Genomic DNA, 16,995 nt, shown 5'->3' with positions numbered 1-16,995 from the left:
CATATATATATATATATATATATATATATATATATATATATACACACATACACATATATACACACACACACATGCACGCACACACACACACACTTCACACTTCATTGCAATGCTTTCACAAAATTACAAATCTTCTCCTTTAACATTGACCCATATTTGTTTCAGAAACAAATTATTATGGCGAACGTCATAAACTGTATTAGAAAATTAAAAAGTACAGACACAAATAATTAATAATAATAATAAACAGACAAAAAAAAACACTCCCATCTGTATACTTCCTGGTATAAGTACACACTTATATGTACAATATATGTTGTAATCTATTGGCTGGAATGGCTGATATTTTATGATCAGCATTTAAAAGCCATATTGGTCTATATGAGGCACATTTTGTTGCGTCCTCTCCTCTTTTATGAATTAATACTTTTAGTGAGGACTGCCAAGTTCGAAACCATTTCCCTGATTGCAGTGCAATTTTACGCTCCAAGGAACAGTGGGGTAATTTGGTTTTTGAACCTTTTATAGAATTCATTTGTGTATCCATCATCCCTTGGGGATGTCCCTGTTTTTAACCCCTGCATTGGTTCATGTATTTCTTGAGTTAGAATTGGTTCGGTAATAGACTGTACAAATGTGATTTGGATGAAATAAAGATTATCTAAGTACTTTCTAATTTGATCTTTCCCACTTTCTTCATTTTTGTACAGTATTTCATAATGTTTAGCAAATCTTTCTGCTATTTCTTCATTCTTATTTTTTGTTTAGGTTTTGTTGGGTTTTATCAGAGTAATATACACTTGCGTAGTTTGATTTTTCAACTTATATGCCAGTCTTATTAGAGAGCTAGGTACTCCATCATAATGATCTTGTTCTGTAAATCGTAGTATTTTCTCCACTTTGGAAGGTTTTCAGAGTAGTGCGTGTTTCCTTCAGCTTTACTATGTCCCGTGTGTGGTTTGTGATCCTAAATCTGTCTTCCAGTTCTTTTATCTGGGCTATTAATGATTTCTGTTGTTTTTTCTCCTGCACTTTTTTTCCTTGATGAATAACATATAATATACCCTCTCAAAACAGCTTTAGCTCCTTCCCACGCCGCAAGTGTCATTTATATGTACATACTCTTGTATAATGTTTGCTACACTTCCAGAGCAAGTGGTTGTCTTGAAGTAGTGCATTTTTATATCTCCAAGTACTTTTTAGGCGAGCTCACAACCACTTTTATTGTAAGTTGCATGATCAGACAGATTTATTGAGTCAATTATATAACTTTTTATAAATGTTATATCCTTTTTGAACATAAAGAAATGATCTACCCTGTTATACACTGAATGCATACCTGAATAGTATGTTGTTTTTTATTTTATTTGGGTGGAGTATTCTCCATATATCAAGCACTCCTAACTCAGTACAGGCGTTTCATAAAATATTTGCACATCTTTCTACTCTGTGTATTTTAGCATTCAAAGAGTCATAGTTAGGTTTGAGTCTCCTTCTAATATTACCACCCTCTTAGTTCTTGAGACCAATAAGCCTATAAATTTCATCATTAAATCTGAATGCTGCTGTGGTGTATAATACACATTTAAAAAGAACACCTGTGCAGACACAGTTTCCCCAATCACCAAAACATACGTAGTGTTTAGACTGTATTCACTTTTGAAAAGATCAGATTCCAATCGGATTTGGACTACCTCCTGATGTGGCCTGAATCTGATGCCAAAAGATCAGATTTGAAGCACTTTGGAGCGTTTAGAGCAGGGGTCACCAACCTTTTTGAAACCAAGAGCTACTTTTCTGGTAGTGATTAATGCGAAGGGCTACCAGTTTGATACACACTTAAATAAATTGCCAGAAATAGCCAATTTGCTCAATTTACCTTTAAACTCTATGTTATTATTAATCATTTATGATATTTATCTTTGTGGAAACACTGACCATCTTAATGATTTCTCACAAAAAATATATATTTTTGATGACATGTTTTAAATAGGTAAAAATCCAATTGGCAGTTTGTTAGAATATATAACAAATTGGACCAAGCTATATTACTTACAAAAGACAAATCATTATGTCTTCTAGATTTTCCAGAAGATAAATGTTAAAATAAATTCAAAAGACTTTGAAATAAGATTTACATTTGATTTTACAGATTTTCTAGATTTGCCAGAATAATGTTTCTGAATTTTATTCATGATAAGTTTGAAGAAATATTTCACAAATATTGTTCGTCGAAAAAACAGAAGCTAAAATGAAGAATTCAATTAAAATATATTTATTATTCTTTACAATAAAAAAATAAATTTACTTGAACATTGATTTAAATTGTCAGGAAAGAAGAAGAAGGAATTTAAAAGGTAAAAAGGTATATATAAATATGTGTTTAAAAATCCTAAAATCATTTTTAAGGTTGTATTTTTTCTCTAAAATTGTCTTTCTGAAAGTTATAAGAAGCAAAGTAAAAAAATAAACGAATTTATTTAAACAACTTAAGACCAAGTCTTTAAAATATTTTCTTGGATTTTCAAATTCTATTTGAGTTTTGTCTCTCTTAGAATTAAAAATGTCAAGCAAAGCGAGACCAGCATGCTAGTAAATAAATACAATTTAAAAAAAATAGAGGAAGCTCACCGGTAAGTGCTGCTATTTGAACTATTTTTAGAACAGGTCAGCGGGCGACTCATCTGGTCCTTACGGGCATCGAAAATGTGTGGCGCATTATGAAGCGTAGAATACAACAGCGGAGACCCCGGACTGTTGAATGACTGAAGCTCTACATAAAACAAGAATGGGAAAGAATTCCACTTTCAAAGCTTCAACATTCAGTTTCCTCAGTTCCCAAACGTTTATTGAGTGTTGTTAAAAGGAAAGGTGATGTAACACAGTGGTAAACATGCCCTTTTCCAACTACTTTGGCACGTGTTGCAGCCATGAAATTCTAAGTTAATTATTCTTTGTAAAAAAACATAAAGTTTATGAGTTTGAACATCATATATATTGTTTTTGTAGTGCATTCAACTGCATATGGGTTGAAAAGGATTTGCAAATCATTGTATTGTGTTTATATTTACATCTAACACAATTTCCCAATTCATAAGGAAACAGGGTTTGTATTGGACTTTTTGCACACCAGCTGTTTGATTGCATCGTATGTAATTTTGCAGAGCAAATGTGTAAGTGCTGAAATCGCCATGTAAAATCGCTAATGCAAACCAGTAGCATGTCTATGGTAAATCCAATGTAAATTAGCATTGAGCTAGTGTTTTTTGAAAAGTGGAGTATTACTGCACGTTCGAGTGTTTTCTATCAGGCATGCTTGCTTTGTTGGCATTCGAAATTGCAACATTACTTAGAGGCAGTCCGCCTAAATCTGCCGTGCAACAAACGTATCGAAATATGGCACCGTTTGATTTTAAGTGAATCGATACCAGTACTGACGGAATTCTGTCGGTGCCAATAAAAGTACTGAATTAGGTAACCATTCCTACTGGTCTGTGATTTGAAACTACTACAACCAACTTTATCAATACTAAATCCACATTGAGGATAATTTCTATGTCAAGACTTTTTCATTCAGTCAAGTTCATTCAATATATTTTTCATCAGCGTACTTGACATTTAATATCGAGGCTTGAAATGTCTCTAATTAACAGGAAGAGGAAAGTTATCTTCATCTAACATTTACTTTAATAACCTGTTTTTATTATGAATTTCTTATTTTATGTTTGTCGAATGTCAGGGCGAGTAATGTTCATTTAAAAAAAAAAAATCTAATCATTCTTGAAGTTTAGCAAAGTTTAAGTAGTGAGCGGAGGCAAGAGATTAGCAGTGAGAGGTGCAACATGGCAGCCAGCGGTCGCAATACAAACTTGACTCCTGACGGATCAGGAGCTCAGATTTAGCAGCTTTGCCTGTGTGAGCTCAGAAGAGATGAGCCGACTACCCCTCAGCCAACACATACGGTGGCCTAAGTCGGACAAGAGGAAGACAACGGACAGAAATTAGGGAGGATAAACTGATGAAAAATGTTATTCTCAATGCAGTCTGTTTTCCATACAGCAATACAGAACGAGTTCTTTATTGAAACAAAGCTAATCAAGTTTGATAGATAGATAGATAGATAGATAGATAGATAGATAGATAGATAGATAGATAGATAGATAGATAGATAGACTGTATATATATATGTATATATATACACTATATATACATATATATATGTATATATATATACACTATATATACATTTATATACATGTATATATATATATATATATATATATATATATATATATATATATATATATATATATATATATATATATATATATATATATATATATACACACACACACACACACACATCAGGGTTGTAAGGTATACCAGTACTAGTATAGCATCGCGGTACTAATGAATTAAAAACCATACTATACCCTGTTTGAAAAGTTGTGGTTCCCCATTTTTTTAAATCTTTTTTTTTTTTTTTTTAACGGGCATGACAGCACGTCATCACGTCATGACATTGCTGGTTTTACGAGCAGAACAGCATTTTCGGCAGCGCACAATCACAGAGTACTTACAAGCAGACAGTGTGTAGACAGAAAAAGAAGAATGGACGCATTTTGGCCTGAAAACTAACGATAAAAGGTGAAGCTATAACATTGACACGCTCTCAGGAAGAGGTGCTTTAAGACATGGATAGCTAGCTAGCGGCTAAAGTCCAGCCCCGGTCAGCAGTGTTTTAGCTACTTCTAAATCACTAATCATTGCATTCATGGCCAAAAAGTAAAGTAAGTTTCTTACAAATATCATCCCTGCAGGACGAGAAATAGCTAAACATGCTTCAATACACACCGTAGGAAGATACAATGACTCACCGCTAACAAAAGATAGTGCTCCTGAATGTAAACAAATTCCATGGGTGGATCTACACCTAACATCCACTGTAATGATACCAAGTACAATAGCGTATCTAGTTGATACTACTATGATTATATCGATATTTTTTGTCGTCACAAAATCTTTTTTTCTTTTTTTAAAATTCATATTATTTTTAAACACTCAGGAAATATGTCGGACACATGAGGACTTTGAATATGACCAATGTATGATCCTGTAACTACTTGGTATTGGATCGATACCTAAATGTGTGGTATCATACAAAACTAATGTAAAGTGTGAAACAACAGAAGAATAATCCATTCATCCATTTTCTACGGCTTATTCCCTTTGGGGTATGGATTATTAAATTTTAACAGAAGATTTGTGGTATCGCTGATCTCAGTGTCCTAGGTTAGAGTGTCCGCCCTGAGATCGGTAGGTCGCGAGTTCAAACCCCGGCCGGGTCATACCAAAGGCTATAAAAATGGGACCATTTACCTCCCTGCTTGACACTCAGCATCAGGGGTTGGAATTAGGGGTTAAATCACCAAAAATGATTCCCAGGCGAGGCCACCACTGCTGCTCACTGCTCCCCTCACCTCCCAGGGAGTGATCAAGGGTGTAGGGTCCAATGCAGAGAATAAGTGTGTGTGTGTGACATCCATTGGTATGTTAACTGTAACTTTATCATCTAAAACTAATGTAAAATACCCAAACAACAGAAGAATAAGTGATTACTACTATTTCACAAAAGTATAGATAGAACACGTTGAAAGGGAAAATAAACAGACATTAACAGTAAATGAACAAGTGGATTAAAGGCCTACTGAAATGAGATGTTCTTATTTAAACGGGGATAACAGGTCCATTCTATGTGTCATACTTGATCATTTCGCGATATTGCCATATTTTTGCTGAAAGGATTTAGTAGAGAACATCGACAATAAAGTCCGCAACTTTTGGTCGCAAATAAAAAAGCTTTGCCTGTACCGGAAGTAGCAGACGTTGTGCACGTGACGTCACGGGTTGTGAAGCTCCTCACATCCGCACATTGTTTACAATCATGGCCACCAGCAGCGAGAGCGATTCGGACCGAGAAAGCGATGATTTCCCCATTAATGAGGGAGGATGAAAGATTTGTGGATGAGGAAAGTGAGAGTTAAAGACTAAAAAAAAAAAAAAAAAAGAAAGAAAAAAAAAACTATACGGCAGAGCGATTCAGATGTTATTAGAGAAATTTACTAGAATAATTCTGGAAAATCCCTTATCTGCTTATTGTGTTGCTAGTGTTTTAGTGAGATTATATGGTCGTACCTGTACAACCTGAAAGTTGGAGGGGTGTGGCGACCGCCAGTGTCTCCGAGGGAAGCCACGTTTCTCGACGAGGCGATGGCAGCCGATGCTTCCTCTACGGTGGAAGCATCCGACGGTAGGGGGCGGCTGGTGGGAGGAGGCAAGAGAGTCCACAGCTGCCTCTTTGACAGGTGCAGGAGGAACGACGCAAGCTCTCCGCTCATGTCTACGGTAAGAGCCGACTTATTACCACCATTTTGTCACCGAAACCTGCCAATTGACATGTGGTAGGGAACCATGTTCACTTGACCGCTCTGTTCCATAGTAAAGCTTCACCTTCATCTTTCGGGAATGTAAAAAAGGAAACACCGGCTGTGTTTGTGTTGCTAAAGACGGCCACAATACACCGCTTCCCACCTACATCTTTCTTCTTTGACGTCTTCATTATTAATTGAACAAATTGCAAAAGATTAAAAAACAAAGATATCCATAATACTGTGGAATTATGCGATGAAAACAGACGACTTATAACTGTGAACGGTGCTGGACCAAAATGTCCTCTACAATGCGTGACGTCATGCGCACGTGTCATCATACCGCGACGTTTTAGCATGATACTTCCGCGCGAAATTTTAAATTGCAATTTAGTAAACTATACCGGCTGTATTGGCATGTGTTGCAATGTTAGGATTTCATCATTGATAAATAAACTATCAGACTGCGTGGTCGGTAGTAGTGGGTTTCAGTAGGCCTTTAATAATGAATGAATGAATGAATGGTTTATTTTGAGCCATGCAACAAAACGATAGAATGACATAAAATACAAAAGAAATATATAGGATGGATGGATGGATATTTATATATATATATATATATATATATATACATTATATTTACACCTACATTGTAAACATTACATGTGACTAATCTTTTGTAGATGTCAAGATTGCGACTGTGTTGGATCCATTGTGGATTGAACTTTCACAGTATCATGTTAGACCCGCTCGACATCCATTGCTTTCCTCCTCTCTAAGGTTCTCATAGTCATTATTGTCACCGACGTCCCACTGGGTGTGAGTTTTCCTTGCCCTTATGTGGGCCTACCGAGGATGTCGTGGTGGTTTGTGCAGCCCTTTGAGACACTAGTGATTTAGGGCTATATAAGTAAACATTGATTGATTGATTGATTGAAGATTGGCTCAAAAAGGAGTGGGAAGAAGTAAACTTATTAGGTCCCACCCCTATACATATAAAATATATACAGGGTTTCCCACACATGCATTTATTTGTGGCGGCCCGCCACGAAAGAATAAAAAAATAGAAAAAATAAAAATGTTATCTTTCTTTTTTTTCGGCTTTTGACTCGCTTGACCGCTCCTATAAGCAATGGGACTCTGTCTGTGAATGGAGCTTGTAGCTACATATTATATAAATATGTAAATATTATATAAATATGTTTATAAATATGTACATAAAGTGTTGTAATTATATTCCAACTCCTTGTTCTTCTTGGTCATTGCCGCCGCCCTCCCCCTCCACCGCCCGACCACACCACCACAAATAGATGCCTGACCTGTGGGAAACACTGATATATATACAATATATAATACAATAATATATATGATATAATTCAATTCAGTGGTTGCTGCGTAAATGCTATAAATTATCTATATATAATACATTTAAATTCACACACACTTACATATATATATACGCACACACACACACACATATACACATAATCAATTTATTCAGCTTGTCCCTCATAATTTTGACAAAATAATAGAATGAGAAATGACACAATAAGTTACTGCATACGTCAGCAGACTAATTAGGAGTCTTTGTTTGCTTACTTACTACTAAAATACAAGTAGTCTAGTACAGTGGTCCCCAACGGGCCGTGGCCCGATTGGTACCGGGCGGCAGAAGAATTTTTTATTTAAAAAAAATTTTTTTTTTTTTTTTTTTAAATAAATCAACATAAAAAACACAATATACACTTACAATTAGTGCACAACCACAAAAACCTCCCTTTTTCATGACAAAAACGTCCCTTTTTCATGACAAATGGAAAAAAAAAAAAAAGATTACCCCCCCTAGCCCCCGGGCCGCGGGACAAATTATTAAGCGTTGACCGGTCCGCGGATACAAAAAAGTTGGGGACCACTGGTCTAGTATGTTCACTATTTTATTTAAGGGTAAATTTGTTCTTCGATTGCAATAAGAAATATACGTTTATTGTACCGTAAGATTTTTTGTTGAAATTAAGCCAATAAGGCCATTTTTTGTAGTCACCTTTATTTAGATAGTGGGATTAATAATTGCAGAAATTAAAACCTCGATGTCAAATAATTGTACAACCCCAGTTCTTTGTCTATATGTGCCATGTGATTGGGCCTGGCGACCAGTCCATGGTGACCCGCCTCACGCCCCAAGTGGAGCCTACCCACGACCCTAACGACGATAAACAGTATAGAAAATGGGTGGATTAATAATTTTTTTTTTTTCCCTATAGGCCTAAAATTCCAAAATAAATGATGTTACGCACAAACTGGGGATTGTTTGACAGAACCGTTGTTGTGCTCATCAAATTAACAGTGTAAAAGTTGAGCTAAACTTTAATACACAATTCCTTCAAGGTGACAGAAAGAGAGTTCGGAGTATTTGCATTCTTTCGTGTGAGTCAGTGTTCTGCTTGGCTGAGTCACACGGAGAGGAGTGTAGGCGAGAGACATTGAGAAAGGCAGCAGGAAGGTGGAGAGTGAAGTGAGGGCAAGCTGATATCTCATGAAAACACCTTCACATTCCCGTACAAACATTGCCAGATAAGATTTCAGATTGTTGAGGGTAGAAAACAATTGCTGCTGCAGAAAAGAGGTTCATATAATTCAAAAGGCGTCTGTTAACACATCAGCAATAAGAGACGTACCTTTGTCGCTGAAGTCGTCCACCAGGAGGACCTCGGCGATGAGCTGTGGAGGAGAGCGGTTGAGGACGCTGTGGACCGTCCTCAACAAAGAGGACCAGCCCTCGTTATGGAACGGGATGATGACGCTAGTGTTGGGCAGCTTCTCGGCGTACAGCTTCTGTTTACAACTACACAAAAATACACATTTCTAAAATTACAACTGTTTTTTTTATTTAATTTCTGTTTATTACTATTATCAATGTATTATTCTTTTATGTTTATTTAATTGATGTATTTGTAGATACTACTTTGTTTTTTTTGCCGTTTCTTTTTTTTGGGGTGGGGGTGGGTGGTATGATTGGGATATAAACAAAAAATACTTTGACATTTAGGGTAGACAACAGCTATATGATGTATGTGAATATGATGTAATAGATAAAAATGTCTGATGCTGGATGTCAATAAGAATAAAATGAAAAAACAAACAGACAAAAAACAACTTGTTTTTCGGACATAAAGCTGTATTTTAGACACTCGAGGTAAAATTGAGGTGAAAAAGGGGTATTGTTTGGAATATATATATATATATATATATATATATATATATATATGTCTTGATTGGATTATCCAGAGAATAGTGCCCGATACCGTGGTAGAGCGCAATATGTAGGTGTGGGAAAAATCATAAGACTACTTCATCTCTACAGAACTGTTTCATGAGGGGTTCCCTCAATCATCAGATTTCCTGTTGATTTCCTGATGAATCTCCTGATGATTGAGGGAACCCCTCATGAAACAGTTCTGTAGAGATGAAGTAGTCTTGTGATTTTTCCCACACCTACATATATATATATATATATACATATATATATATATATATATATATATATATATACATATATATATATATATATACATATATATATATATATATATATATACATATATATATATATACATATATATATATATATATATATATATATATATATATATATATATATATATATATTTATATTACAGATGCGCGGATAGGCAATTATATCATCGGCATCCGCGTCACCAAAATCGTCGTCCCCCGCCATTCACCCGAACCATCATTTTATCAAGACCGTACCCGCCCGCCAACCGCCCGCTAAATTACATCAGAGGTTGGCCCCCTTTACCACTCACAGAGCTATTTAAACCTATTTCACAGAGTAATGAAGTCAATTGGAGCCGCTAAAGTTCCTGCAACTTTTCAATATCGTTCATCCTGATGACAAGAATACAGGCGTGCTGTGAAGCCATTGCCTTTGACACCTTCAACAACATGTACGAACGAACTGTTGGTCCAGCAACATGTTGTATACAGTTTACGCAATCACACGTATGAGATTGAAAGGCATACTGGGTGATGCAGAGTACACTGATGGTTGTGATATAAATACTCTTACTAATATGCGCCACGCTATGAAGCCACACAATACAGGATTGACAAACACATTTCGGGAGAACATCCTCACAGTAACACGGGACGGCGTGGCGCAGAGGTAGAGTGGCCGTGCGCAACCCGAGGGGCCCTGGTTCAAATCCCACCTAGTACCAACCTCGTCACGTCCGTTGTGTCCTGAGCAGGACACTTCACCCTTGCTCCTGATGGGTGCTGGTTGGCGCCTTGCATGGCAGCTCCCTCCATCAGTGTGTGAATGTGTGTGTGAATGGGTAAATGTGGAAGTAGTGTCAAAGCGCTTTGAGTACCTTGAAGGTGGAAAAGCGCTATACAAGTACAACCCATTTAACACAACATAAACGCAACACAATAAATACCCATAATCCTTCGTATTCATGACACTTCCTGAATGTATTTTACACCCCCGCACCCCCAACCCCACCTACCTTACCGACGCACGGGTGGGGGGTCGTTTGGGGTGTATAAAATAGTCAGGATGTGTCATGAATACAAAGGATTATGGGTATTTGTTGTGTTGCATTTATGATGTGTTACTGTGAGGATGTTCTCCCGAAATGTGTTTGTCGTTCTTAATTGGTGTGGCTTCAAAGCATGGCGCATATTAGTAAGAATGTTAAAATTGTTTATATCACAACCATTAGTGTACTCTGTGTCACCCAGTATGCCTTGCAGTCGTGTGCGTGTTGCTGCGGAAGCCACACACAACATGATGCTGGACTGACAAGCAGATCGTACATGTTGTAGAGGGCGACAAGGCCATTGGCTTCATAGCACGCCCTAATTCTTATTATCTGGGTGACTGCCGACAGTTATTCAAGAGAAAAATAGCGTCTCCTATTGACTTCTTCGCTTTGCGACACGGGTCTTAAATGGCACTTTGTATGGCAAAGGATACCGATCCCAGAACCATGTGTATCAAATATCTCCGAATGGTTCAACCGCCGCCCGCCCGGATCTAATTAAAATAAATGTTTTCGTTGTGTCAACCGCCCGACCCGCGTTTTACCCGCGGACTCCGCGGATGAGACCGCAAACCGCGCATCTCTAATATATATACATATATATATATTTTTTTTTATAAATCAGAAATCGCATATATATACATATATATATATTTTTTTATAAATCAGAAATCGCAATACCGTTGACAATTTGTTTATATATTTTTTTTTATTATTACAAATCTTGTAACATTTTTAATTGTTCTTTTTATCGAATTTAAGTTGTTCGCTTAATATAATTTTTTCATGTACATTTTTTGTAATATAAGGACGTATTTTATCGTGACACCGTGAACAAAATTGCCACAAACTGTTATTCAACATAAAACAAATCTTGAATGAAAACCATTTTATCTTAACAATTCTTAACAGAAAGATATATTATTCTTGTGAAATAAATTGACGTGAATTATATTTATATAGCGCTTTTCTCTAGTGACTCAAAGCGCTTTACATAGTGAAACCCAATATCTAAATTACATTTAAACCAGTGTGGGTGGCGCTGGGAGCACGTGGGTAAAGTGTCTTGCCCAAGGACACAACGGCAGTGACTAGGATGGCAGAAGCGGGAATCGAACCTGCAACCCTCAAGTTGCTGGCACGGCCACTCTACCAACCGAGCTATACCGCCCCACACTAATTATCTTTGAAACTACTTTTTCTCCATCAAATTGCAACTTTTGTGTTAGAGTGTTGCACCAATTGTGATTAAATAATCTAACATTATGACTGGTTAAATACAAAACTATTTTAGCATGATAAGATGTATTTTTTTTTGTAATATAACATCCATCCATCCATTTCCTACCGCTTATTCCCTCTGGGGTCGCGGGGGGCGCTGGCGCCTATCTCAGCTATAATCGGGCGGAAGGCGGAGTATACCCTGGACAAGTCGCCACCTCATCGCAGGGCCAACACAGACAGACAGACAACATTCACACTCACATTCACACACTAGGGCCAATTTAGTGTTGCCAATCAACCTATCCCCAGGTACATGTCTTTGGAGGTGGGAGGAAGCCGGACTACCCGGAGGGAACCCCCGCATTCACGGGGAGAACATGCAAACTCCACACAGAAAGATCCCGAGCCCGGGATTGAACCCAGAACTACTCAGGACCTTTGTATCGTGAGGCAACCGCACTAACCCCTCTGCCACCGTGAAGCCCAATATAACCTGTTCTTGCTAAATATTTTTTGCAACATTTTTTTTTTTAAAGAATTTCAATATATTTGCAACTTTTCTGTTTGGTTCTTTCAACGTAATGTCATGAAATAATAATTAATCATTAATCATTCCAACTTTTAAAAAAAAATAATCTTAGATGAAAACTATCATAGTAATTAATCGGAACAACACTACTTTGTAATATTACGACATAGTCTCATAAAAGTGGGAGACTTTTCTCACAACATTAAATTTTTTTCTTCAGAAAAATGAAGAGTGGTCTGCTTTTTTGACTTTGTGTGGGATCTCTTAACAAAACTACTTTTTGTCGTTTCATCAAAAATGTCAGAACCTGTACTCATTAAATTAACATTACAACTTTATTAAAAACATCCAATAAATACATGTTTTTCCTCAGAAAAAAAAGTGAAAATTAGGAATTCCTAATATAATAACATATTATGATACATGTTTTCTTGTAATGTTAGGACTTTGTTCACTTGAAACGACAATTTTTTTCTCTTGTAAACTTTACGGGTTTATTCTGGAAGAACTAACACAATTTTTGGGTGGAAACATTTTGTTGGATCCTTTCTCATGGCTTTAAAGGGGAACATTATCACCAGACCTATGTAAGCGTCAATATATACCTTGATGGTGCAGAAAAAAAGACCATATATTTTTTTAACCGATTTCCAAACACTAAATGGGTGAATTTTGGCGAATTAAACGCCTTTCTGTTTATCGCTCTTTTTGCGATGACGTCAGAATGTGACGTCTCCGAGGTAATACAGCCGCCATTTTTATTTTCAACATATTGCAAGCATTTGGGTCTCAGCTCTGTTATTTTCTGTTTTTTCGACTATTTTTTTGGAACTTTGGAGACATCATGCCTCGTCGGTGTGTTGTCGGAGGGTGTAACAACACTAACAGGTGATTCAAGTTGCACCACTGGCCTGAAGATGCGAAAGTGTCTGCCGCCAGACCCCCATTGAATGTGCCAGAGTGTCTCCACATTTACCGGCGATGCTAAGGCAGACATGGCACAGAGATGTATGGATAACCTGCAGATGCATTTGCAACGATAAATTCAACGAAATCACAAAGGTGAGTTTTGTTGATATTGACTTATGTGCTAATCAGACATATTTGGTTGCGGCGTGACTGCCAGCTAATCGATGCTAACATGCTATTTACCGGCGGTGCTAAAGCAGACATGGCACAGAGAGGTATGGATAACCTGCAGATACATTTGCAACTATAAAGTCAATGAATTCACAAAGGTGAGTTTTGTTGATGTTGACTGCCAGCTAATCGATGCTAACAGGCTACGCTAATCGATGCTAACATGCTATATACCGGCGGTGCTAAAACAGACATGGCACAGAAATGTGTGGATAACCTGCAGATGCATTTGCAACTATATTACTTTTCCTTCCACCCACATTTGATGCGAAAAAAACACTTACCAATCGAAGGATTTAAGTTGCTCCAGTGTCAAGAGATGCAAAAGTCCTGATCGTTTGGTCTGCAAATTTAACCGGCGATTCTAACGCAGCTATTTAGCCATGCTATGGCTATGAATAGCGTCAATAGCTATTCGCTCAATAGCTTCAGTTTTTTCTTCAATACTTTCATACTCCAAACATCCGTTTCAATACATGCTTAATCTGTTGAATCGCTCAAACCGCTGAAATCCGAGTCTGAATCCGAGCTAATGTCGCTATATCTTGCTGTGGTATTCGCCGTTGTTTGTTTACATTGACAGCACTGTATGACGTCACAGGGAAATGGATAGTCGCATCGCAAATAGCGAAAATCAAGCACAAAATCATGCTTTTTTTAGGGATATTCGGGGACCGGTAAAATTTTGAAAAAAACTTCAAAAAATACAACAAGTCACTGGGAACTGATTTTTTATTGTTTGTAACCCTTTTGAAATTGCGATAATGTTCCCCTTTAATGTCACGACATGTTTGCCACCCAGATACTAATGCAACAACACAACATCGGATAGTTTGACACGAGATTAGTCAGCCTCTGTGTCTAATGAAGTGTATAAAATAAACAACAAGGCGGAAGTGAGTGACACCCGTGTACAGGCATTGATGAACAAACACACATCCGATACTACCTTAAAATTGCTTGGTCAACCTGACAAATTGTTGCACGTTTTACCGTTGTTGACATTCTTTATAAACGGCACGGTAATGGAAAACACTGCAAAATTACTGGCTTTTACAGGCTGTGCGCAAGAGCAATTATCCTTGGTAAAAGTTGGTAATAATTTTGTTTGCTGGATAAGTTACATTGAAAAACATCCCATAGTTACACTAGTACAATTCAACATGTCCACAAGGGCGCAGGGAGAAGTTCAGTTCAGTTCAATTTGTTTCGAACAAGTGATTACCATGTCCTGCATCACATATTTCCAGTTGTTTCATTACACCACGTCCAAAAAGGAGAAGTAAGAAGCAGAGCTTATTTAATCCTACCCCCTTTCATATTAAAGCAGTTTTATACCATTTATTTGTTTACTGTTTGTAAAAGAACAGTGAATGAATAAACTATGAATAATCAAGTACGTTAACCAAAATTGAATAGATAAAAAAAAGTATTATTGAATTTTTTTTTAAGGTTTAATATATTTATGATAATTGTTGTTCTTTGTACTTTGTGAGCACTTGTAGTTTGAACAGTCTCTTGAATTGAATCATATTGGTGCTTTGTTTAATTTCCCTTGTAATTCCTTCCATAATTTAATTCCACATACAGATATGCTAAAGGTCTTAAGTGTTGTACGAGCATACAAATCTTTCAAATTAGATTTTTCTCCATGGTTACATATTTCCTCTTTTGTTGAGAAGAATTGTTGTGCATCTCTTCCGCTCACTAGTGTTACCATATCTGTGTTATTGTGTAGAAATATGGGGAAACAAATACAAACGTGCACTTCATTGACAAACGGTGTTACAAAAAAGATCAATTAGAATAATACATAATGTTGGCTACAGAGAACATAAAAACACTTTATTTATTGAATCAAAAATATTGAAATTCAACGATTTGGTGCATTTGCAAACAGCTAAATTTACGTACAAAGCAAACTGTAACCTGCTAACCAAGAATGTACAACAATTCTTCTCAACAAAAGAGGAGAACTATATCCTTAAAGGTAAATCTCATTTCAAACATTTGTAATGCTCATACAACACTTAAAACCTTTAGCATATCTGTATGTGGAATTAAAATTATGGAATGGATCAATTAAAAAAATCAAACAAAGCACCAAAATGATTCAGTATAAGAGACTGCTCAAACTACAAGTGTTCACAAAGTAAACAAAACAACAATTATGATTAAGGCTCCAGCACCCCCTGTGACACCAAAAGGGACAAGCTGTAGAAAATAGATATATGGATGGATTTTGATCCCTTTTTTTTTAAGAGAAAGATGATTTATGTATTTAATATTTGTTTACTCACTATTGTATATTATTTATTTATTATTTATTCACTCTTCTGTTACAGAGAACAAGGAAAAGGGATAAAATTGCTATGGTATGAAAATGGGTAGGATTAAATAAGCTCAGCTTCTTCCTACTCCTTTTCGGAAGTGCTGTAATGAAAGAAGCGCAAATATGTGATGCATTACATTGTATCATATGCATGTAGGAAATGAACTGAAACTAAAATTTTAAGTCCTTTGTAACTTTACAAATGTAGTTTTTTTTTCTAGAACCTATTTAATCCACCTCCTTCTGTGTCTCAGAAGTCAACAAGGGTTACCGTATTCCCCTTGAATAGCCAACGGGGCGCTAATTAATTTAAAACCTCTTCTCACTCCTGCGCTTACTCAAGGCATGCGGTAAAAGTAAGCAAGCGCTAATAATTTTAAAACCTCTTCTAACTCCTGCGTTTACCAATGGCATGCATTAAAAAATTGAGTGTGATAAAAAAAAAAAAAAAAAAAAAAAAAAAAAAAAAAAAAAAAAAAAAAAACATTCTTCTGCGGTCGCGGTCCGGTGGTTGGGGACCACTGCTCTACAACATGACATCGTGCCCACCATTGCACCATGCTATCTGCGTGCCAGCAGGACGAATGCATTTCGCTGCTTGTCCTACGAGATTGCAATGTATACTTGGTCAACAGCCATACCGTTTACACTGATGGTTGTGATATAAACAACTTTAAAACTCTTACTAATATGTGCCACACTCTGTGAACCCTAACCAAACAATAATAACAAACACATTTCTGGAGAACATTGGCTCTGTAACACTTATAAATG

At 36.6% G+C, this 16,995-nt stretch overlaps 1 protein-coding gene across 2 annotated transcripts in view; it reads right to left on the bottom strand.

Annotated features, from left to right (window-relative positions):
• LOC133551767 (polypeptide N-acetylgalactosaminyltransferase 10-like) overlaps positions 1-16,995 on the bottom strand; it is a 243,181-nt gene that overhangs the window by 125,569 nt on the left and 100,617 nt on the right. For both annotated transcript variants that reach the window (XM_061898831.1, XM_061898832.1), the window contains exon 4: positions 9,104-9,270. In XM_061898831.1, the coding sequence (XP_061754815.1) occupies positions 9,104-9,270 (167 nt within the window). The remainder of the gene's footprint in view (positions 1-9,103; positions 9,271-16,995) is intronic.

The sequence above is a fragment of the Nerophis ophidion genome, linkage group LG04 (genome assembly GCF_033978795.1).
Source record: "Nerophis ophidion isolate RoL-2023_Sa linkage group LG04, RoL_Noph_v1.0, whole genome shotgun sequence".
Lineage (NCBI taxonomy): Eukaryota > Metazoa > Chordata > Actinopteri > Syngnathiformes > Syngnathidae > Nerophis > Nerophis ophidion.
Note: the sequence above shows the minus strand (reverse complement) of the source record. Positions and strands in the feature narration are given on the sequence as shown.